Source organism: Frieseomelitta varia, unplaced genomic scaffold (genome assembly GCF_011392965.1).
Source record: "Frieseomelitta varia isolate USP_RPSP 00005682 unplaced genomic scaffold, Fvar_1.2 scaffold_285, whole genome shotgun sequence".
In the NCBI taxonomy this organism is placed as follows: domain Eukaryota; kingdom Metazoa; phylum Arthropoda; class Insecta; order Hymenoptera; family Apidae; genus Frieseomelitta; species Frieseomelitta varia.
Genome location: NW_025110018.1, coordinates 596,853 through 621,280, shown reverse-complemented (window position 1 = coordinate 621,280; position 24,428 = coordinate 596,853). Strand labels below are relative to the sequence as shown.

General features: G+C 41.0%; 1 protein-coding gene across 5 annotated transcripts in view; it reads right to left on the bottom strand.

The window, feature by feature from the left end:
• LOC122529330 (alpha-catulin) overlaps positions 1–24,428 on the bottom strand; it is a 47,385-nt gene that overhangs the window by 9,909 nt on the left and 13,048 nt on the right. For 3 of the 5 annotated variants that reach the window (XM_043655338.1, XM_043655337.1, XM_043655334.1), the window contains 7 exons: positions 11,683–11,872; positions 4,099–4,376; positions 3,639–3,881; positions 1,302–1,565; positions 723–974; positions 363–522; positions 50–168 (listed from right to left, as the gene is read on the bottom strand). In XM_043655338.1, the coding sequence (XP_043511273.1) occupies positions 50–168; positions 363–522; positions 723–974; positions 1,302–1,565; positions 3,639–3,881; positions 4,099–4,376; positions 11,683–11,872 (1,506 nt within the window). Of the gene's footprint in view, positions 1–49; positions 169–362; positions 523–722; positions 975–1,301; positions 1,566–3,638; positions 3,882–4,098; positions 4,377–11,682; positions 11,873–20,062; positions 21,958–24,428 lie in introns of those variants that run through there. The other 2 variants (XM_043655336.1, XM_043655335.1) reach the window with 2 other exon arrangements.

Here is a 24,428-nt window from a genome sequence, read left to right as displayed (position 1 = left end):
AGCCGATTACTGACGATTCGAAATCACGATTTCGGAAAAATGTACTCACTCCAGGTCGTGGCAAGGACATGTAAACTTGTTTTTCTGGTCGGTTTTGGTTCAATTCGAGCACATCTTTTGCCACGGTGGTTACGTCAGTCATAAGCCACTGCCACATGTCGGCAAACACTGAAACGCATAGCCGAATGAAATCCGAGATCTTTCACTGTGTTCCAAATAATTGAACGAGAACTCTAAATATTACACGTACATACATATAATGGCAAATGGAAAGATTTGGAGACGTTTACTCGTGTACAATGAATTCGTTCGACGAACGAGTGAACAAAGCGATTAATAATAATACGTTACGCGTAATTTACCTTCTAGGTTTTCCTTGGCGATTTTACTGGTGGGATGTCTGGCTAATGTGTATGCCGCTGTCACCACTTGCGGGCCGTATATTCTCAGATTAATTTCGGTAAACTTGGCCGAAACTTGCAACGATTCCGAGAGCGCAACGTGTCTCAACATTTTGCACACCTGTTAATCGATACGTTCAGAAACGTGAATTGTCGATCGAGTTGACGATATCGCTTAAATAAATCGATGGAAATTAATTTCGACGAGACGTTATTTTCAAACACGTTGCATTTCTGAATAATAATGTTTTCATGCAACGCCGGCAAACCGAATAAATGTTTCAAGGAAGAGAAATCCGAGATTTAGGATGGAACACTTACCTCGAGAATGTGTTCAATGTATTCGCGAAATTTTTCGTTGCTCTCTTGAAGAAGATATCTGTCATTGGCCAGAGCGACGTTCCTGATCGTTGACACAAGTTCCTGACCCGCTTTAGTTACCTGTCCAAGATCAGCCGCTTGCTCCATTGTGGTCGTGCACAGCTGTTGGCGAAGATCCCTGGTGGTACGTAACACTCCCAGCACAGCTTGTTCCATTTCAGAACTTGGAGAACCACCGCCACCTTCGTAATTCTAATACCAGACGACGACGACGACGATGACAATTACGAATGTTGACGACGACCATTAACAACAATATCAATAATAATAATAATAATAATAATAATAATAGTTTCGCTATTTCTCTATCCCCAGACTAACGACAAGTTGGGGAAATTATGTAGTCTCTCCTATCCACGAACACGACGGCGCCATCTTTTTCTCTTTTACTTATTAAGTGAAAAAAAAAAAAAAAGAAAAAAAAGTTTAAGCGACTTACGGTCGATCGTGAATCGAAAGCCGATTGCGTTTTAATTTTGAGAAAAGAAAGAAAGCTATTGACGAGAGACTGATTCTTACCATACTGTTGCCAATTCGCAGGAGCGTGTTGAGCTCGAGTTGTGCTCGATCGCAGAGCAAGAGAATGTTCTCTCTGTGCTCGTGGCTCGTGTATGCGCTGTCAGTGAAATCTTGCGTTCTTTCAATGACGGTATCCAACGCGGCGGTGAGGGTCTCTCGACAACCTGGTCCAAGAAGAGTCATTCTTGTGGTTTCGACCAGTCTCTCGAAGTGTTTCAACGCGGAGAATGCCGTGCTGCTGTCCCAATCCTCCTGCTGCGGACTCTGAAATTAATCGGCGACTCAATTTTCGTCTCTAAATAATATGCAACCTTTTCAATGATAACCACCGTTTAACCATCTTTCGAACAATGAACTTTCGATATACGCTGCCATCCGAAAGCGGTATTTCATCGTCTGCCAGTGTAATTTTTGTTCCATCGTTACCACAGCATTTGCGTAGTACGCTTACGTTTTATTTTCTATTTGTACGTTTGCGCGAATGTTGCTGTTGTTGGAAAGAGAAACTTGAGAAAAGAGAAAAAAAGAGTACCGTCCGATTTGAATTATCCATGTACAACAAATAGTTGCCATGTTCACACATGTATCTATAGGACACGACCCATATACATATACACATACGTATATACACATACGTATATACATATATATACATATACCGTGCGAAGCTTTAATGGCACGCCATACCTAAATATATTCTTGCCCTAAGGTCAGCATAGATACGCGCAGTTGAACCGATCGCACTTAACCAGAGTGCATTCGACTATGCAATATCCCGATGGCGTGGATTAACTATGCATTCAGTCTACGTAGCATAGCAATTACTTGCACGAGATCCTTGAACGTGACCGAGCACCCCGATCCGCATTTCCCTTCAAAGCTCCTTGATTATCGGTCAATCTGGACGTTATAAATCTTTCGCTGGTACTTTAGACTTTTATCTATCCACTACTCCGATTCTCTTACCGACACAATGCACTTTCTTGGTGGGGAAACCGCTCGAAACACGTTAGCGTGTTTCAACGTGTTACACGCGCGGTAAAGCGAGAATATTTTATCACATTTTCGACGACACGAACCATCTTGTACGAAAGCGATGAGGCTTGCACGAGTCCAATATTCATCAAATGTCCGTCAATCAGGTAAATACGAAACGAAAAAAAAAAAAAAAAGAAAACGAACGTGTTCATTTTCTAAACGCATCCGAATTTCATCATCGTGGTTGTGTTTACTGTGTTAATCGGACGAGATGAAATTTCCTTAATTCATTGTTGCAACAGGGGCGAAATTTGGCTCGTTTCCCGCAGATAATTGGTATAAAGAAATTGAAATTATATAGGGTGAATCAATGCGTCGGCTGCAATTTGGCACGTGCCGAACAATGTACCTCAACGTTCGTGGCGTGTATTTCGGCGTCGCGTCGTTTACTATGCAGTGTTCTTATCCGTAATACGATATCAATTTGCATTGCTGTCGATAGGTCGGATCCATCCAGCGCTCGAAGACATTTCATAAATTTCGTAAATGCCACGATGGCTCTGTTGGCGCATCATAGTGGATCTCCGTTTATCCGTCGCGTCGAGATGACGACGCGTCGCCGCGTTGAAATGTCCGATCGCGCGTGAAACAATAAAACGTGCGTTTGCCAAGTCCCGTCTACTTGATGTTAGTTTGTTCAAAGAAGCAAGAAGCCCAGAGGGACCAGTTTAAATTTCTGGCCAAGACAGCAATTGTTTCGACGATTTATTATTGTCTTTCTTTCCCTTTTTTTTTCTTTTCTTTTCTTTTAAGATGGCCAAAGTTAATCAAAGTCGCGAAAATTTTACATCACACCACATCCTATATTACTAAGACTAAACGTTAGTTAGAACTTGGCAAACGAAAGCTCCTTTGGATTCATTCCAGACTTTCGAACGTGCATATATTTCATTGCAAATGTTTCTCTCTACCTCGTGAAACGTATGTAATAGTTATTCGTGTTTATGGCCACTGGAGTATATAAATAACATTGATTGTTTCATGGCGTAAAAATTCCATGAATTTCTACGTTGTAACTGCGACGCGACGAATCTTTGTGGAAAACCGTGCTTGTACCAATCTGCATCAAGTTCGATTTTACGAATTTCTCTACGTTTCTACATTTCTACGTATGTATACGTTGAAACAAATCTTGAACAAATTCAGTTAGATTAATATGGACCTGAATACGATTTCCATTTCAATTTCAATCATTTGCGTTGGAGATATCGATTGGAGATTGAAACTAATTTGGTTGTCAGGCCCAAAATTGCCTAAAATTATGATTACCTACTTATTATTAATTAACTAATCGTTTACCTGAGAATTGGAGTAAGACTGCGATTCGCTGCAATCCAACACTCCGTCTTTGACCACGTAGTGTATCAGATCCATGGCCCTTCGCATCTGGCAGAAAACCGTGTCTCTGTTTTCTCTGGCAGATGGACATTCCGGATGCCTTAAGCAAGTTTTACTAGACGTGAGTAGCATCATAGTGCTCCTCTCTAAAACTTGGCGAGCCGCGGCCATCTGCGCTCTTCGTCTCTCGTCTTTCAAGTCATTCTGAAATTTCGAAACGTTTCGTCCATTCATTCCTGTTGCACGCGTTCCTATTTATGCTTTGCAACGCTGTGTTTCTCCCTACAGATATATTACAGATGCGGTATAATAATTAGAAGGAGAACGAGAAAGAGAGAGATAGAGAGAAAAAATATAAAAATTTATATATGCAAAAAAAGATATATAAAGAGATATATTAGAGATCGAGTTGATTATTTACCTGGCGATCGCCCGTCAGGTGTGCCAATTCCACCATTTCGGCTCCAAACTGGCTAAACGCTTTCACAAATTCGGTAAAGTTGGAAACGCTTTCGAGACGGCCAAGACTACGAGCCACCTTCTTCTTTGCGAGAAGAAGTTGCTTCACCACGACGATGTCAGCCAAAAGAAGAACCTTGGTGACAGAACCAAGAAGGCATCTCGCGGCCCTCACGACAGAACCTCGGTCAGCTAGGCTGTCCTCGGTGGCGCATTCGCACAATTTCTCGATCGCCGAGCCTGCAATTAAATTATTTCTACACGGTTATATTAAATTTTTACGTGTATAGATTAAATATATACACGTTGTTTGTTGTAGGTATGATATTGCGAATGTGTTCAAACTGTTTTCAAAAGCGTGAGCGTGACAGTTTAAGTTATGAAAGGCTGCGATTCGATATTTACTCGTGTTACGTGCAAACGCGATGACAAACAGGTACGAAGTTACGTGGTTTAGGTATATTTTCAAATGTACGCGTACGATGTTGTATGCAAGTCAATCTCTTGTATCGCACATTCCGAGTATTGTATATACAATACGCATGTATACAAGGGCTTTGGCTGTCGCAGTCAATATCATTGTCGCCGATAATCGAATTTCCTTTGGTCCCAACGCAATGCGCAATGAATATTTATCATCTTATAGAACGGGTTCAACAACGCGCGACGAGGAATATCGATTTCCTCGGTTTTCATCCGGGGCGTCGCTTCTATAGTCGCTTTTCACACCTAATTAAAAATTTGAGTTTCCTATGGTTTCCAAGATTGTCGCAAAGCTCTTTTAAAGAGACGTGTTACGATACGCTTTCTTGAAATTCCCGTGAAACGGAAGCATATTTTAAACAGCTTTTTGACAGAGGCAGAGACTCGTATCTGAATTTCCATACGACATCATTCGACTACCGATCGACGGTCACGTGAAAAGATCTCTCGGGATTAATCACGACGAAGGTGTTCAACGAAGCGTTAGCAGATAGTGTTTTTTGTACTCGGTTATTTTATCAGACGCTGGAGAGCGAGGCAGGCACAGGCAAGAAACCAAGCAGAAGATACGACTAGATACGACGCTGAATCTAACTAGATACCTTCTTGTTTCCTCTCTACGATGAGATTTTTATCCACGGAAATTTTCGAAAGTTCATCCTTTAAATTAAATTTAATTTCTCAGAATTTCGTCCTTTTCGATTGCAGAGATTTAAAAATTTGATATTTCACATTTGGGATTTCTTAAATTTTAATACGTCACTCGCTTACCTCGAGTTAAAACCGATAAAAAAAAAAAAGACTAACGAAATTACGTATTGGCTCCTCATAAAAAAAGATGTAGGTTATATACGTACGTGTGTACGTGGGAATCGTACGCGTCGATATATCGATCGTTATTCGTTGATAACGAATAATCTACGAATTAAAAAAAAATGAAAGCGGAAAACCAACGGTCGACGAGGAGATTTCGAGTGCATTTCAAAAGTGGATTTAATTGAATAATTTCCAATTGTACAATCGATTGCGATAAAAATGAGTAACAAATTGCCGACAACATCGAATGAAATTTACAAGGATGATTTAAAATGGGATTTAAAACGCGACGCGGCGTTAATTTCCAGGATTTTAAATCGCGTGCAAATCAACTACTTAATAAAGCTTTGAACGACCGATGTTCACAAGTGCATGATACAAAAAGTTTGGTCGGAAAATATCGCGACAATACGTAGTATAATACATGTATATATTATATGTACGTAATATATATATATATATATATATATATATATATATTGTTTCGTTGCACTTTTTTTTTTTTGTCTCGTTACGTATCCATTTGATTGGCGTTTGGAGTGACGTTAATAGGAAAATATTTGACGATTCGTCGTGCGAAATGTTCCATTGCACGTACTCTGATAGTAACCTGAAAGAGATAACTTGGCGTAACGTAATCAGTTCAGCTGCCTTGATAGAGAAACCTTACGACGCTTTATGCAGATGGAGAATCAAGTACGCCATGCAATCTCCCTTGACCCAATTTAACAATCACACAAGTGTATCGCATTATTACCGATTCAACGTCGTTGCCATTATTTTTTCTATCGCATCCCGTGAATGGGCACATTGTTCGACGAAAGGGAAAGCTACCGTGTCGCAGCTGATGTTTCAACACTTTGGAGTGTCTACAACAGCCAGGTTGCCCTATGCACTTTTTACTCAAGTATACTTCGTTCCACTCTTCGTGCGATTAGACCTCGATTTTAAGTTTCAACGAATTTCGATGCGGCAATCGTCGTACGCAGTTGGAAATATATTGTTGTATTCAAAGTTTTTTTTTTTTTTTTTTTCATGCGTATACCTTCTAGTCTGACTTTATCGATATGCGATGATATTGGCATATGTCGGTAATATCTCAAACAAAAGAATATAATATCGAAAATATTGGTATCTCGATACTATGCGAGAATTGCAGGTTGCCGGATTAGACGAGGAGGAATCCAAAGCGAAGAATCGTTATTTTGTAAAAACGTAAATCACGTACGAACATACAGAACAATCAGATCAGATGAAATTGACAGAAATGATCTAAATCAAAGAAAGAGATCGAGAGCAAACGAAGGTTGTAGGATCGAGGTGCTTGTGGGAAAAGTAAATTTTCGTAGAAACGAGCTTTGTAGCGATCTGTATTTGGATTTGCACAGAAATACAATTGTATTCCATCGGGTATGCGGAGTTTGATCGCGTGGATCTGTTGGAAATAATTTTTTCACTCAAATGTAGACAGCAGCATAACGTTGATATAACAGCGATACACAAATAACGAAATTGGGCGATCGTCTCATGTAAATTTGAGAGCACGGAATTACAGACATGGCGGCGTGCACCGTCGCGCTATATCGCGACATACACGTATACGCGCGCATTGCGTACATCCCAGTCCACCGATTGGTAGATTCGTTCCATTGATCCTTTGTCGTGACAATAGACGTAGATAAATCAACGAATATCCATAGTCCATTTCTAGATATATCGATAGCGATAAATCTAACAGACCCTGACAATGTTGAAAACCACTCTATCCTACAAACTATTTGCGTAACCGCGAGTAGTAAATTGCCGACAACGTTCGATTATTTGCACTTGTAAGAAGTTTAAGTTTACCATTTACCATTTATCGAGGCAATTGCTGTGCTGCGTTTGACAGGGGAATACGAACGCGTGGTTAACGTCCTTTCGCGTTACAAACGAGTCGAACAAATCGCGCATCTCGCGACGAATTGTTATTATTATCGCGTACGAGTTTAATCGAAATGAAATTGACGTCGATGTAAGTAGACGAGGTGCCGCGTATGTATATCGCATCGAAAAGGTAGTCTCCGTAATCGACTCATGTACGTGGGATTATTAAGCCGCAGATCTGTCGAACGTACACGGAATATGGGCTTTCATCGCACAGTGAAATACGCTAACGTCCCTCTTCCGGCTGCCTGATTAATCCTTTGGGAACGTGCGTCACATGTGTTGCAATACGAAATGCATTGCCAATGGAGTACGCGGCAGACACGTGGCACAGATATTAAATGATTCAAGTCGGCCAAGATTGATCCCGCATACGGGACGAATGCACACAGGTATCAAATTTATCCGTGTACTTGCACGCGTAATGTCTGTTGTGCCAATTTCTTGTAATTTCGAACCAACAAACGAAATTGTTCGAATAAATACGCATGCAACGTCCGTATCGCATCGTATGTGACGTAACATGAGGGAAACGATGCACTCGGCCTGGTTGTTGGTTTGAAAACGCCTCAAGGGTTAATAAATGTTTTGCACGTTGACTTGACCCGATCTTAAAAAGGTAGTCGGGATAAAAATAGCAGAGTGCCGTCTATCGTAAGGGTACACAGACTGTGAAAGAAGTTATCGTTCGCCGTTGATCGATGCAGGTTATTAGTGGACGACGACACAGCAGCCGCTTCCTCCGACAGAAAGGCAAAAATTGGACACTGGCAAATACATACACACGCGATATGCTTTTCCATCGCTTCTCGAACCTTGGTTTGCGGTGTTTGCGCGACGAAATGGAATACCGACGATTATCTACCCGCCGGAAAATAAAACGGAAACGTTGACTTGCCGAAGAAATCGGTCTCGCACGACGATACCTACGGAAAGCGGTCCCTTCGATTTCACGATTCGTCGCTGCCCGTCACTCGTGCAGGCAAATCCATCAAATTGGGCTAAAGGAGGTCGAGACGATTGAAAATATCGTTAGAGAGAACAGGAAATTGGGACAGAAAGCGAAACTCGGCGTCATCTCTGTCTCTCTCTCTCTCTCTCTCTCTCTCTCTCTAACGCAAGTTAAAATGCAAGATCGAACGACAAAACCGATCGTCTGTTTCTCTCGTCTTTAGCAGCGCAATACCAGGAAGACATTGCAAAATTGCTTTATTCGGAACACACTATTATGCACGCTATTCACGAGGATATATCTGTTGGCATTTCGCCACTATATCGAGCCGCGTTGCATTGCTCTGCCTTACTTGCCTTCCACTTTTTCCCGGGCTCATCTTTGTCCGCAAAGCACTTTCCAAGACTGGGAAACATTTGAAACGGCTCTGTTCCATGGCAAAGACTGCGACTGAAGGTTAAACTGCCTTGACGCTCGCTTATACGTCCCTTTCTCTAGAAATACTAGATACCGCAATTCGATTCCAGATGGCCCGATAGGAAAATTTTCCGTCTTCTTTTTGTTTTTTTCAGTTTTATATATGTACATATCCTCTGCTTCACTGCCCCACGTTGGATCTTAGACTCTCGAGACGGCTGAACGAGCTTAACGATAATCGTGTAACGAGAGCGAGCAAAATTTCAAAGAGGATTTTCCTAAAATTTCAGGATTTAGTGCTTCAGGAAATTCTATATTCTTTTAATTCCGATCGAAAAAGCCAAGAAAATCATGTCGAAATTATGCCCTGCGTGTGTAAGAAAAATCCTCGAGGTTGGAGAATTGCAACGATTTCTTCGTTTCAGATAATGGGGAATAAAAGGTGTGCTTTATCGTCGGTATCGATTGCGAAAGCGCTTCGAAATCAGACGAAGAGTAAGGAATAACGGTGTAACGGTGAAATTTATACGTTCGACTGGAAAAGAGAGAATTCTCTGTTGGCAATTTAGGCTATCTAAATTTAAAGGAAATTTAATTGGCTCCGGATAAAAGTTGTTCTTCCCTGTGTGCGATGTCGCTCGTAAATATATACATACTTTTATATATATATAGACAAGACACACATTTATTTTGCATCTGTAGATCACAGACACACGTGGCCAAAGTTAAATTTTCGAGTCTGTAAATAATTGTCCATCGCGAACACAGTCGTCCTTGCTGACGAAATCGCCACAATTTCCGGTGGATCTACGCGCAGACTAGTCGACGTTCCTATTAGAGTCCCAATTAGCAATTAATCATGGTCTATCCTTGCTATTGCAGGCTTTATCGAGCACGTATTTTCCGATCGATTGGTCCAATCGAATTTTCTACGAATCTCGTTTAATAATTTAACAAATAGAATAACCTGTAATTTCCGCTAACTAGAATTCCCGAACTATGCAGGTGTACGCATTTCAATTTCAGAGCACAGTTTTTAATTTACACCGTTGCGATATAACATTTCGATGGAAAACAATCTTGGAACCAATGTTTATGGAGAATGAAAACAATCGTGTAATGGATGTAATAATGTAATACGAACGAGCGCAGATACGTACGTACGTACGTATGTACGTATGTACATATGTAGGTCAGAGTAAAGTGAGTTGTTTGCTTCGAGTGTCTCTTGAAAAGTACCTTGGAAGGAAAACTTTTGGATTCTATAGGACGTAAGATACCATCGAGAAGCACCATCTGGGATAATGTTAAATAACACGATGATTTTTCTCAGAATCTCTTCTTCCCTGGCCAATGCAATGCCGGTGCGATGAGATTGCAAATATAATGTTCTTTTCTTTGTTATACCGATCAATGTCCTTTACGGGTATTCTGTAAAGTGGTTATCGCCATAATACCCTATACTCTATATGCACTGTCGCTAACCTTCTAGAAAATTTGGTGTGTTAACGATTTGTTGGCAATTTTTCTCTGACCAACTTTCATTTGGGAAAAATATCATTTTAACGCTGTTACAACACGAGAGAGAGAGCGAAAAATCTTTCAAGCGTGCTTTGAAGGATGCTTTCGAGCAATATGAATCGTTATCGCGTGTACGGGTCACCCGCTCTTCTACTCGCGAGACATTCGAGAGAATGTTTTAGCAACCATTCTGAAAGAATGCAAGAAAGTGACCTAACGTCGCGAGAATTTATTGCCTGATTTATTTATACGAGTATCACGTGTGCACGTGACACACGAGTACTTGTACGACGCGTCAAGTGTAACTATTCAAAATGTAACCAAGTACACGATGTAACTCTGATGAATTTGTTCAACGTTACACGGGGAAACATTCAACGTGGCAAATGTTCCCTGTTCTCTCGCATTTTTCGCGAAATACGAAAGTCCATATTTTATTTGAATTTTGCACGATGTCGCACGAGCGTACAACCGTAGCTTCAACCACGAATTTTTTAAACCCAGATACGTCTCCCTCGTTTTCCATTTCTCGCATCGAGATCCATTTCTCTTCATTGGTTTTAAAGGTTTTATCAGCGATTTCAGTTTCATTTGCGAACAACGAGTAGAGCGAATATATATATATCGATACGAGCAACCGGGGAACTGTCAAGAGAGCAAAACAAACCCGAGTCAAGCTGGAAACTAAAACTCGTTGGCAGTAACAATGACTGCCTCTCTCTCTCTCTCTCTCTCTCTCTCTCTCTCTCTCTCTCTCTCTCTCTCTCTGAACATCAACGCGAGCATGAATGTCTGCCGAGAGATATCCTTTCAGCTTTCAGACGCGACAACTCGTGATAAACGTCTTTGTACATTGCACCGGCTTTAGAATCTTTGCACGGCTTTTTTACAACGCTATTTCCTTCTATTTGCTTAACGAGTTTTCACGACGACTTCCCGACGACTGGCTGCTAACCGTGCAACCGCGCGAATATTAATATCACGAATCGTCTGTTTGTAGACGATATAAATATTTTCTTGATTTAGCCACCACTTACTTACGTACGTATTTATGCGTGAGTGGATCATCTTTGACAACGAACGAAAGAAATTAAGGTAGGTACATCTTTCGCGTCGCGTTCGTATTCTATCTTCTCTTTAACTTAAAAATTGCACTTTGCAAAAAATATTGAATGTCGCCGTGTCGGTCTTCCTTGGACCTGCAATTTATAGAGTACGCGATAAGTAACAGATATCGCCAGGAAGCTTACGTTACGGACTCTGAGTTTCTGACGAAGCTGATTCGTTATATATGTGCAACGCCTATATGTGTAACGCCTATATTTCACTACGATAATCGAGATACCGATATAACCAAGGTTTCCACCAACTCTGGCAGATCTTTTATCTCGAGAACAATGGTCTAGAGACAGATTCGAGCGGACGACTTACCAGCATCTCTTGCCCTCTTGCACGCCTGGTACATGTCTTCCCTGATCTCTGGATTCCCATCGGCGATAGTTTCGCCAACGGTGACGAACCTCTCTACTGCCAGGTTCACGGCTTGCCCGACTCTGGCAACCGCACGGAGACTTCTGTCCGAACATAGCGGACGTTCTCTGTGCGACACTAACGTGGAAATCTGCAAAAGCAAAGCAAACAAAAAAACGAGTTGTTGATTGGACATTGGACATTCACCGTGTGAACTATGTTTTCAGGAAAGAAACAAAAGATGTTGATGGACGTAGTAGACGATCGTAGATGATCGATTATACTCGACTTGAACCTAAAATATTGTATGTTTCGAACTTTACGTAAATACAAATAGATGTAACTCGTAGGATACGTAGGAAATTCTTTATAATATGATCGTTGCCTGGCCGTCTCGTCGTTGAGACGAATGATTTAATTTTTCGAATCAAAACGCGTCGCTGCTCGTCGTACCAACCTCGTTTCATTCGATCTGTGCTCATCGAAAAATTACTCGCAATTAACCTTGCTGTTCTTCCCGAACCTGACCCTACACTAAATGAAGACGTTATACTTCACAAGAAGAAGATAACAGAAGCAGAGAGAAAGAGAGGAAGAAAGGTGGAGGGGAAGGAGGAAGAAAACGAAACCAGAGGTTTCCAGGTTGAAACTACGTTGAAGAGCTTGAAAAAAAGTATCGAAAGACTGTCTGAAGAAATAAGGAGCGAGAAAGAGGAGGGAGGAAAACTGGGCCAGAGTCGGAATAATCGCGGAGATATTGCAAATAGAGGCGAGTAAGGAGAGAGTGAAAGAGAAGAGGAAGAGAAAATAGAACGTTCGTGCAAAGAAAGTAAAGGAGAAACAATAACGACGAAGGAGGGAAAGGGCGTGAATAGTCGGAGGCGAAAAGAGTCGGAGCAGTGGTCGAAGAAGTGAAAGAAAGAAAGAAAGAAAAATCGACGAGGAGAGAAAGGGAGAGATAAGGGATACCGGAAAACGGACGAATTGAACTGGAGAGGGTATTGTTTCGCGACGTGAACGCAAATGCATAGATACACGTTGACATAGGTGGAAGCCACGGAGTCGTAGTACGAGTATCAGCGAATACCGAGTACCGAATACCGAACGTCGAATGCCAATGCGATCTCTCTACGCGTATTCGCTGTTCGATTCGTCGTTTGTAGTTTGTAGCTCTATATGCGAAACGTTGTGTGCCGAGACAGACGCAATCATGTTAGACGACAGTATACGACGAGAGACGAGCATAGCTCGTTTCCTCTCAACGTGTTCATCGTGGTTGACTGCGTTTTTCGTTTGAAACCAAGACTTATGCCTCCGTGAACTGTCGAGCACGTGGAAGATTTTAATATCACCGTGAGGAAAAAACGGCAGGCTGCCTAAACAATGATGACTGTTGACTGGGATTTCAGCTGGGAATCAGCGAGACAGATTCCTCTCTCTCTCTCTCTCTCTCTCTCTCTCTTTCTGTCTGTCTGTCTGTCTGTCTGTCTGGTTCGTGTTTCCCCTTAGGATCCCGTTCAGCGATCGACGTAAATCGTTCCTCCGTGACACGTTTTCTCACGATTGCTGCCGCTGCGCAACGTACAGTCTCCATAGAAATAATAAAGGATATTTTTTTGCCGTGACGATAACGACAAGTTTCCAATTCCCACGTCTCGATCGGAGTCTCCTTTGCCAATATCACGCAATCCCGACGCCCGATATATTGCCAGGAAAATTTGAAAAGCGTGCTGAACCAGTCATCCGGTTCGCCTTTGGGGCAAGTCGATGACAGTACATGGTAGAAAATTTACTCGTCATCCAACTGATTGCATTCTAGATCACATGTGAATACGTTTGCGCCATGGCAAAAACAACGACTTGCAATCTTGGATGGTGGTGGCAAACATAAGGAAAAACATCTCAACGAGTCTCGATCGAAAAATTCAAAAGTTCTTAAAATTTAAATTTATGTGTATCGATGAGACTGGCACTTGTTTCTACCGAAATAGAGTAATATGTAGTTTATACCTCTACGTATAAACGATAAATCATAAAATAAAAATTCTCATAAAATTATCGAGCTAAATCTTTGCACGTAAAATATAATCATTGGATACAAGTCTTCACGAAAGCCTAAGAATGGAAATATCCAGCGATTTCAGAAATTTTCGATCTGACGTTGCCTGATTTGTCGAATCGATTCGCTGGTCGTTCAAAACGTCCATTAATTTATAATCCTCAAATAAATGGTATCTAAAATTAATAAAGTTTTCGAGTAATGTTCCTCATTTTTGTCCAACGTGTTTGACGCGGCTTCGAAACACGGAACGTTTGATCTTTTTCAACGTTATGACCTACGTGTTCTATAAATTCTAAAATCCATAAAATAGTAAAAAAAAAAAAGAAAGAAAGAAAGAAAGAAAGAAAAAAACGAGACGAAATGCGTATCGAGCGTTTTTGAACGAATTAATATCGGAAAGTAACGACGAGAAATATTTGTCGCATTCTCTCCAACTTTTAATCTCCAGCACCTTGTGACACTACGATGAAAACTTTGCGTTAGTAAGTTGGTACGGCGAGGAAGGAGCCTCGTAAATTCATTAGTTCGATATAAAGGGGGCCACATACTCTACGACAACACGTGGAACAAATTCTTCGCATAAGTTCGTCACGTTTCGTCCCGCAGTAAGAAAGTTATTACGCGAAATTACGCGAGCCGCGTGTGTAATCTCTTTGCTAGAAATTTGTCTGTGGTTCTTGGCGATTGATCGACTGTTCTGAAAGCGATTCGCAAGGAAGTGAATAATGCAATGTCAAGTTAAGAAAACTAGCCAGGAATTTAAATGACGTTCTTAAATAGTTGCAATTTCTAATTTATTACATATTATTTTCAATAGAACCCGTTTCAAAATAAATTCTTTTTCTACAAAAATCGTTTCCTCTTTTTGATAGGTTGAAAGTTGGACGAAAAACAGAAACGGAATGTAAAGGATGTAAAGGATGTAAAAGATGTAGAGGATAACGAAATGAAAAAATTTACGGCGAAAATTTCAAGCGCGCGTTTAATCAAAGCGGTTGCAACGAGAGATACGGGGGAAACGGAAGTTGGGGAAGAACATGACATGCTGTTGAGAACATTACCACCTGCAGAGACTCTATGAACCCACTTTAATTTATCATGGAAAGACGGACCTTGTTACGACGGTTAGTTGAAAAAGGTCGTGAATATTCAATTCAGTGTTAATTAGGATTGCAGAGTCTCTCAAAGTGAGAAGGCAATTGCGCATCTGCAAACAATCTAAGATTACGTTATGCATTTTTTCCCCAACATTTCCCATTTCACGTGTAATCTTGATATGTAAAATAAAAAGTTCAAATTGTAGTGTTTCAGTTATTATAACTAATAAAACACGTGCCATTGTAAAATTAAAATTAATACACAAGTCACACAAGCTCGCTATACTCTGTCTATCGAGTTTTCATTTTACGACACGGTAACCAAACGAAAAATTTGATTTCCCTTGATATTGTACCATATCCGAATACGTTATACTAATGCTTTAGTTTAGTTTCCAAATCGACAAATCACTCTTTCTTTAAAACCTTTCGTACCTATGTACATGCGTGTTTCGTCTTGATAAGTTTGCAAATATTTTGTCAAGTATTCTATCTGAAACGCTGTGGCTATTAAGTATGGAGAAATTTCAGCGACGGATAGTCACCGTTGGAAAGAATGACAACGACTGTAGGAAGAAAACGTACTCGGATGTGGAATTAATTACGGGAGCGGAGTTCCTCCGCTCTAGGACGAGTGGCCACTGGCGTGTGCAAGTGTGCATGATTGAACCTTCGTCATTTCCTCTTGATCCCTTCCCCCTTCCCCCCCCCTCCCCCTCCCCTCTAACCCCTTTGGTCTCTTTTCCTATCCTTCGACGTATCATTACTCGATTACTCACGACGCGACATCCCCTTGGTTTCTACCCTTATAAATGATGCATGAGCTGTGCTTTTACACCTTTCACGCCATCCGTCACACAGCTTCCTCATTTCGCCATCTTCTCTCTCCGAGTGGTGGTGGTCCACTCATTCCTTTCGCAAGACACGGTTTCAGCTCATTCTTTTATCGCTCGTGCATTGTTTATCGTCGTCGTCGCGACGAACATTTCGTTGACGAGATAACGAAACGAAACGACAAAGTCTGAACGATCCCGCACGAATTTTCATTTCGTATGCGATACTCGTGTACCTTCGCTTCTTTCATTTTGTTCGACGGGGTCTGACAGTGACGGGTCTGTCTGTTGCATAAAACGAAAGAAACTGAATATAAGAATGATGCTTTTGGTCTGCAAGGCGAATACACACACACGTGCATACCAGCGCGCGTCGCACGTGTGCGCATGCTGTCTATTGGAGACGCGTAATTTAACCGTGTATAATGTACGTTCGAGTTAATATTCTGAAAATGCCTGGGAGCAAGATTATCCGTTAATTAAAATTCCCTGGAAATTCAGGCTGTCCTAATTCTAGACGCACGAACGAACAACCAGTGCTGGTCGATGCTCTGGCAGCGAAGAGGAGAAGAACTGGCTTGTCACTAGGATGACAATTTTGCATGATGTTCCGGTTCGCGATACTGCTATGTAAACAAAGATACAGCGCGCAGGGTTAACGTAATCCGTTTATCCATGATTGGATTCCAAGTGATTCCGTAGATATGCCACGGAAGACGATTCGCCGTCGCTATAACGACGCTGTACCTCGCTGAAATCGATGCCTTTGACGATTCGATGAAATCGTATTGCAAAACGACGTGATCATTAATATGTGACAGTCGATCCGGAATCGTTCGATTTCGAGATTCAAATCAACGTCGGCTGTTACGCGGCCGCGTGAATGTCGTGCAAGAATTTCTTCGATCGAACAAAGGCGAACAAAGGCACTTTGATTTGCTTCCGTTTCGCACGTTTCTTTTCCGAGAACGAATGATCCTCGAATAATTTCAGAGCAAATAACGCGCGTGAGAATGACTCTCGCGGTCGAGGAACCTTTACGTTTCAAGAAGAATCGATGATTCTTAATTTAAACAGTTCAACGAAAACAATTAAAATTTGGTAGTTGGCCAAATATTTTGATAGTCATCTGGTTCGGTAATTTCTAACTAGAGATACAAAATTATGCAACTATTCCATTTGAGTACAATTTCGTTTGATGTGAGACATTGTATACCAAACAACGAGTGATCAAAGTTATAGTTTGTCATGAATCAAGCACTATGATGATTACTATGAAGACCTTATAAATAAAGGAACAATTGCATAATAAAATGCGCTAATAAAATATGTTATTTACAGTTACTTTAATTTCTCCCTCGTAAAAATTCTCCCAATTAAAAACTCCTTGCGATACCTGTATACACATAACTGTACTGACTAACTATAAACTAATTTGCACGGGAATTGGCCGAAATTCACTTCTTAAGTGCGAGTCAATTGACAACTACGAAGAGAACAGCGAGAATATAGAGAAACGCGCAGACCAGCACGATTGTTGATGCTTGAGAGAAAATGCTTTCGAGTAATAGTTAGTCTGCGTGTTCTAGATCTAAATCGTAAAACATCGCGAGAAAGTCGATTTAATTCGCGTTGTAAATTTTCTGCTCGATGAGAATAATGGAAGCGTTCGCTTTAACAAATTGCACGGTTAATACGCGCTGGATGTTGGGACTTGACCACGTTTCTCGATATGAAATATCTGTTGGAAATATCCCTGGTAGGAAGTAATAAGCAGGGTTTAATGGAGGGCTTGGTACGAAATTCGTCTCACCGAGATGACTTTGGAACGCCAGCTTAGCTACCTCTTCTCAAGGAGAAAAGACACAGAATGGCGGAGAAAGGTCGGTTTCCTCCGTTGGGGATTCTCCCTAAAAATGAGGGGATTCGAGGGTTGAATCGAAAGGACGGTCGACGAATTTATGATCCTCTAGTAGGATGTGGACGGTGCCTCGAAATATGTTAAATCGAATGTTCACCACGCGAACCAGGTTTCACCATCGCAATCGATGCTATAAATTCAATTTCGGTGTTTTTCGCTTTGCGCTAGTTTTCTCAAATGGTTTTCTCTGTCTTCTGAGGCTTAAAAAAGGTCTCAAACTCGAGGAAACTGGGAAAGAGTTGTCGTCAGTCGAGACATGTAATTCTATGCTTTAGTTTCATACTACATATCTGTATCGCTTCTTTTTTTTTTTTTTTTTTCCAATCGTTAAACATCGATAGCTTTATTCATTGAAACGAAAAATCAGGACCTGAAAATTTTTGCCAAGTGCATCTTCGGCATTTTTAGTAGTTAATTAATACCCGGACAATCTTTTTCGCACGGTGCGATGGAAAAACTCGTGTCATTCAATTAACAAATTGATTACGGTTACAGAATTGCGGTCAGAGAGAGTATAACGTGATTGAAACTTGTTGAGATATTCATCGTTAACTGGATTTTCCACGCACGTGGATGATTGCAAATCTTTCTTTTAACGCAATCTCTCATAATCAAATCTCGGTATTCGTTTCGTGCATCTCGGTTTCATTACTCATTGAAATTCAAAATATTGGCTGTTTCAATCAACTTCTTTGATCCCGACGATTGATGCAAATTGTTCTAAAGGAGGGAAGCGGTATTCTTTTTGAAAAGCGAGGATATCAACGTCGATTTTAAACGAAAAAAGAGTGGAAGCAGCTAATAGATAAAAGAAGGAAACTTAGTCTTCGAGACGAAATCTTTTTTTAATTCAAGAGGAAAAATTTGGCTCGTGAGGTTTAATTTCGATTTCTTCTAGAACGTTGCACTGATCGAAAGATAGCCTAGAGCGACTGTCTTGCAAAAAATCGGGCCACCGTTTGGAATTTATTTCTCAGTCTGTCTTTCTCCCATCCCTCGTCCCATCTCGTCTGTTTCTATCTTTCCTGTGGTTTTAATTCGATACGTGTTTCCCGATTAAAAAAAAAAAAAAAAAAAAAAAAATGGATCGTCTATTTCATATACCAAAGAAAAACTCTATCGAGTCTGCGTCAAGGTATGGAATTTCTACTGGAAACGTTTGTTAATTAAAGTCTGGTGGAATTCGAAATATCACGAAATTTTCAATAAGCTGTACCAGCTTCCCGTTTAAATTTTCGTTTTCTACCTGTTTATGATCTTTTCGAACCATATTGTTGTCGTCTGTTTCCTTAATTGTTATTTAAATTTAGATAAATGAAAATGTTATCGAAATATGGACCGAAGCAAGACTATTTGCGAAAAATGAACAATTCAATTGATATAACACGATTTTCAAGATAGGGGGAGAAAAAGAAATCTAAATTGACAAATCTTAATTCTGAATCATCAACATTTTATCGATCAGGGATAAGCGAGTTTCTACTTTTTAAACAGAAGGGGTCGGCAGGAAATGAGAAACAATGCATTAATGACCGGACTCGTAATTTTCTTTCGTATCGAACATTTTGACGAAGAAACAGAAACTATAAGCCTGTCTAACAATATCCATTCGACAGAATTGCGGGAAAAGTGTTTGTAAGGAATTTAAAGCAAAGTTGCAAAGAGAAACGTTCGTTTTTCTATCGTCGTGGGAGGATAACAATCCATTTTCGTACTCGTAGCTTAGATCAGGGGAATTCAACGAGAAGTTATCGAGGAAATTTCAACTGATGGTTTCAGAGTCGTTCCAATTTGTTTCCTGACGTTTTCAGAATCATTTTTTTCGAATAATCGTCTCGTTATCGCACTTGTCAGTGAAATTTGAAATTCATATGAAAGATATTTGAATCTGATCGCGTATTACATAAAGAAATTCTTTGTTTTCGAATGAAATATTGGTTCGAGTTAGAACTAGAAGAAACATAAGATAAAAATGCCGCTTTCGTGTTAGTACATATGTACATATATATATTCAATGAGAAGTGTCGCTCAATTTTCGCGAATTAATTAAGAGAAGGAGAAAAATATGCAAGGGAAAGTTGATCCATGCTTCTTTTTACCGAAACAGTAGAAAGATGTTGTCACTTGTTTCCTTAATGCAATCTCCAATTTTTACTACTCGATTATGTGCTTATAAGAAAGCTTTGATCGTGGTTGATAGAAGAACACACAACCTTGTAATAATGGTGTTGCGTGGGAAAGATAATAAGATTCTCTGTTAGGTATAAAATGAAATTTTTTTTATCGAGTACAGATACTTGTTTGCGTTCACATTTGTCTTTGGAAGAGCGGGGAACTTGTAAAAATTCTCTTGACGAACATTCGACGTATTGGAAAGACACGTGTCTCAGAGTAAAAGCAAAGTATTGAATTAAATCGTTAAACATACCTGACGATCAGGAATCATGTCACAGTCGTACATGCTTCTGTCACGTCGATAGAATGCGGCAGGCATGTAGGCAATTTTAAGTGACGATCAGGCTCGAACAATGTGATCTCCTAGTCTCCTTTCTTTCTCTTCTTCTAGTGTTCACCGATTTAACGTTTGTCTCTCCGCATATATTATCAAGTTCGTTTTATTATTGTGCCTATCGATTTGTCCTGTTACTCTGTCGTTAATCTCTCCCTCTCGCTCATACTCTCTCTCTCTCTCTCTTTTTCTCTCTTCTTATCTTACTCTCAAGTATGATCAAAATATACTATGAATCATCAACACTGTTAAGATATGTGTGCTTCTCATTTATTGATATATATATATATATATATAGATTTCTAGATATAGAAATATTTAATCTCTCTCGGTGCAAGTGAAGTCGTTGATTAACAAGTGTGCTCTCTGTTCTTTCGTTAAAATTACAATTTTTACTTTTTTGTCTTACTATTTGTCTTTTCTCTGCTACAGCCAACCCCGGGGACAATGGGGGGTGGGGGGTTGGTTCTCGGCTCTCGAACCGAAAGCAGAATAAAAATAGATGTTTATGCGTGTATATATGTATATGTATACACATACACACACAGCTGACAGACAGACAGACACACACACACACACACTTTTATTTTATATATATATCTGCAGGAAGATCACTTTTTTTTAGGCTGCTGTCACAGGCTCAGAACTTGTCTCCGGTGAAGAACGGTACGATGAACCCGGCTTTTAAAGTTCGTCGTCACCCTTTAAATGGTGTGCGTAACCCTCACCGCGAATCAGATTAACTTTCCACGGCCAATTTCTTTTGCGTGTCAACTGGCTTGCTGCCTCGATAGGCAATGCGAAGCCGGGAACAATAATGCCGTTTAGTTCTCGTTCTTTCTTCTCGTGCTTTTTCTTTCTTTCTTTCTTTCTTTCTTTCTTGTTGCTTTCTCTCCACGATCAAAAACGAAACGACCAAGTCGTCGATGATATCGCGCGTCGTCCAACTTTCATCCGATCGATTTCTCACCAACCGACGATCACGACAACCAACCAAAATTTTCCGTTTCTCCTGTCGGACACCAGCGGTGTCTCTCAAATTCTATCTCTGACTTGACTTGCGTTGGTCACAATGACATTTCGAGCAATTTCTCGAACTTTTGAACTTATTGAAACTCTGAGCAACTGGTTCTGCACGCAAGATCATAAACTGGCAAATTTCAATCTAGCAAATCTTTTCTATGGCAAGAAAACCAGCACGAGACTTGACTTTCTCGCTCTCTCGCAAAATAGTCCTCGCTCGTCGCACTATTTTTTCTTTTCTTTTCTTTTTCTTTCTCTTTTTTTGTGTGTGTGTGTGTGTGTGTGTGTCAGATCGTGTGCGAATTACTGCTCGTTTCTTCTAAGATGCGATCTTCTGCGATTTTGTTCGTTTCCTTCTGTGACTGAGCCGCGTGGTACGAACAGACGAACAGGCGACGACGAAAAATGTGGAAAGAAAGTCGACGGCGACGGTGACGACGACGACAACGACGATGACAAAGACAAAGACGATGACCACTCGTTACGTGCGTGCGGCTCGCTCTCTCGCGTACGCGTGTACACAGTGTGAGTAGACATGTGGATGCCTCGGCGCGGGTGGTGTTTTCTACGTGTGCGCCCGCGTACGTCTCCTCTCTCTCTTTTTTTTTCGTATTATCTATATCCTTCTCTCCGTATGAGTTTGTCTTTATATAGTATCATACATACAGATACACTGTATGCCGTGATGAAACGTCTCGTTCCTGTGTGGATTCATACGTGTCGACGAGTGCATATATGCTTTTTGTATGTAGGTATACGAGGTTGAGTGTGCGCGCGCGTTGGTGTATGTACGAGGTACGTATGCATGTATCTATGTATGTACGTATGTACGTACGTGTGTATGTATCGTATGTGCGCGCGCTCGCGCGCGCGTGTGTTTGTGTGTGTGTGTGTACGTATGTTGTATATACGGATGGATGGATGGATGGGTGTGAGTGTGTTTTACGAGTGTGCTGCGAGGACGACAGAGCACGTATCGCTTCGAGAAACAGGTACCGGCCTGTCGAGTGCCTAGGGGAAGACTGGACTCGAAACCGACACACGGTGGCAGCAGGACCATGGGAGCGCGAGGGTGTTTCTCCCTCTTTCATTCCCTGTCTGTGTCCCTCTCTCCCTGCCTCGATGTTTCTCCGCCCTCCATGCGCCCTCGCTGCTTCCTCTCTTCGTTACTGGTGCGCTTCCTCTCTTTCTCTCTCTCTCTCTCTCTCTCTCTCTCCCTTTCTCCCTTTCTCCCTTTCTCCCGCGGTCTCTGCGTGAAACGTTGGAGCACAGGCGCGTTGACTCTCTCCACCGACCGACAATCAATACCCCAGCAGGTCCGTACTTTCGCCCGCGAAATCGTAATTTTCACAGTTCCCTCGTTCTTGCAGTCGTTTCCATTTCCAGTCGGTGCCCTCAACGCGGTTCTGCGTTGCTCAGATCCACCATTCGTTCTTTTTCCCCAACGTTCTCCAACATCGTCCATCATCGGTCGACCAGATCTCCATCAGGTTCAACGTTCAACCTGACCTCCACTACGTACGCTCGGTTCTAGGCTGAACTTTCCCCTCTTCTCCTTTCTATTTTTCTACCGTTTCTACCGTCGATTTCTAATGGCGGCAATGGCGGCAGACGGGAAGCAGGGATATCTCTTGGTCGTGGCGCGACAGCGACGAGCACACAGGGTCGTTTGCATCGCCAGTCTCGTCTCGAGTCTTTTGTTGGCTCATCGACAGTAGCCAGGCTCGGTTCTCGTTAAATTTTCTCAATGTCCATCTTTTATCTGGACGTCGCTTCTCGTTACCGTCGAATCTTCACGTCCGAATTCAACGTCGAAATTTTCGCGCCAATTTGACCTACTTTTCTTTCTATCAGTCGGGCAGACCGACAGGCGTTGCACGCTCTATAAAATTACATTTGTGTGAATCGCTGGGAACAAGGTGATTCCAAGGTACTAATTCTATGCGACTAAACTCGATGACGATTACGACATGTCGTAATATCAAAGCACGATTCTTCTTTGATCGTCTTGTGTTCGTAAATCTGAGATTAGCTAGAGATTTCGTGTCGAATGAAGAACTGAAGAACTGAAGAACTGGCCAAAAATGTTCGATCACTGAATCGTCGTGAACGAATTTCACGCCAGAGGCGGCAGTTGAACCAGGATAAAAATGGCAAAAATCTCTTTTCCCTATCGGAAAACTTCCTACGCGCGAAAATATGAATAATTTCGGAAATTATCGGTAAGAGACAAAAGTACGCGTTTTCCTTGATTTTGAGGTACGTAATTATTACCGAATCTGCGCATTATTAACATTTGTTTGACGATCTTAATTGTTCGAGAAATTGTTCATCAAGTTTAGAAATCAATTCAGGCGAGCAATCTGAAGCTCGACTAACTTTGACATCCTATAGTATTTGCTCAGAATTATTTAAACGGAAAGATACTGAATGGCTCGTGCAAACTTTTTAAAAAATTCAGATTACTCTATCCTTCGCGAGTTTTCCAAAATTATTCAATCAGTTTACAATCGTACGGCAGTTTTTAAATTTGTATGCTAATAGTGCCTATCAAATCATAAACGTAAACGAGTAGGACGTTTTAAAAATAGCAGCGAAAGTGGCAAATTTATCTAACACACAATTTCTATGTAAGAAGCGTCTTGTGAAGCACACGAGATTAGAGAACATTTCAACGTTTCAACAATATTATTATAATCATGGAACAGTGTACGTGTCTTCTTGTAGGTATAAAACGAAATCGCAGAAGTCAAGTGTGGTGGTGATTTCACTCGAACGAAATACGAAGGAAATACGATGTCGAATAGGGAATAGTTAAAAACAGAGAAGAAAGAAATAACGTAGAAGATATCCAAAATTCAAATCTATTCTCAGAATTGCAGAAATTGTACGTGTGTAAATTGGCAAAGGTCATCTTTGATTCCATCCTTCCGTCCCATTTTATGGAATAGATAGAAAATCCGAAAAATGTAAAGTTCGATTTTCATCGTTCAATGGACAAAGATCGCGCGTGCTCGGATGCAGTTAAAAACCTCACGAGGAACCTTGTAGTTTTTAAGGATTTCAAAAATATTTCCCACCCGATTAAAAACTGATTTCTCTAAATACCTCTAAATTGCGATTTTAGAAATTGGTTTTATCGGTGTGACGCACATTGGACGATAAGCAGACGAGGAAATTACCGAGGAAGGAAAAGTGAAAGATACGTGTTTATCGTTTCGCATTTTCCCCCTTTCTATCATTCTTTCCATCTTCCCTATTC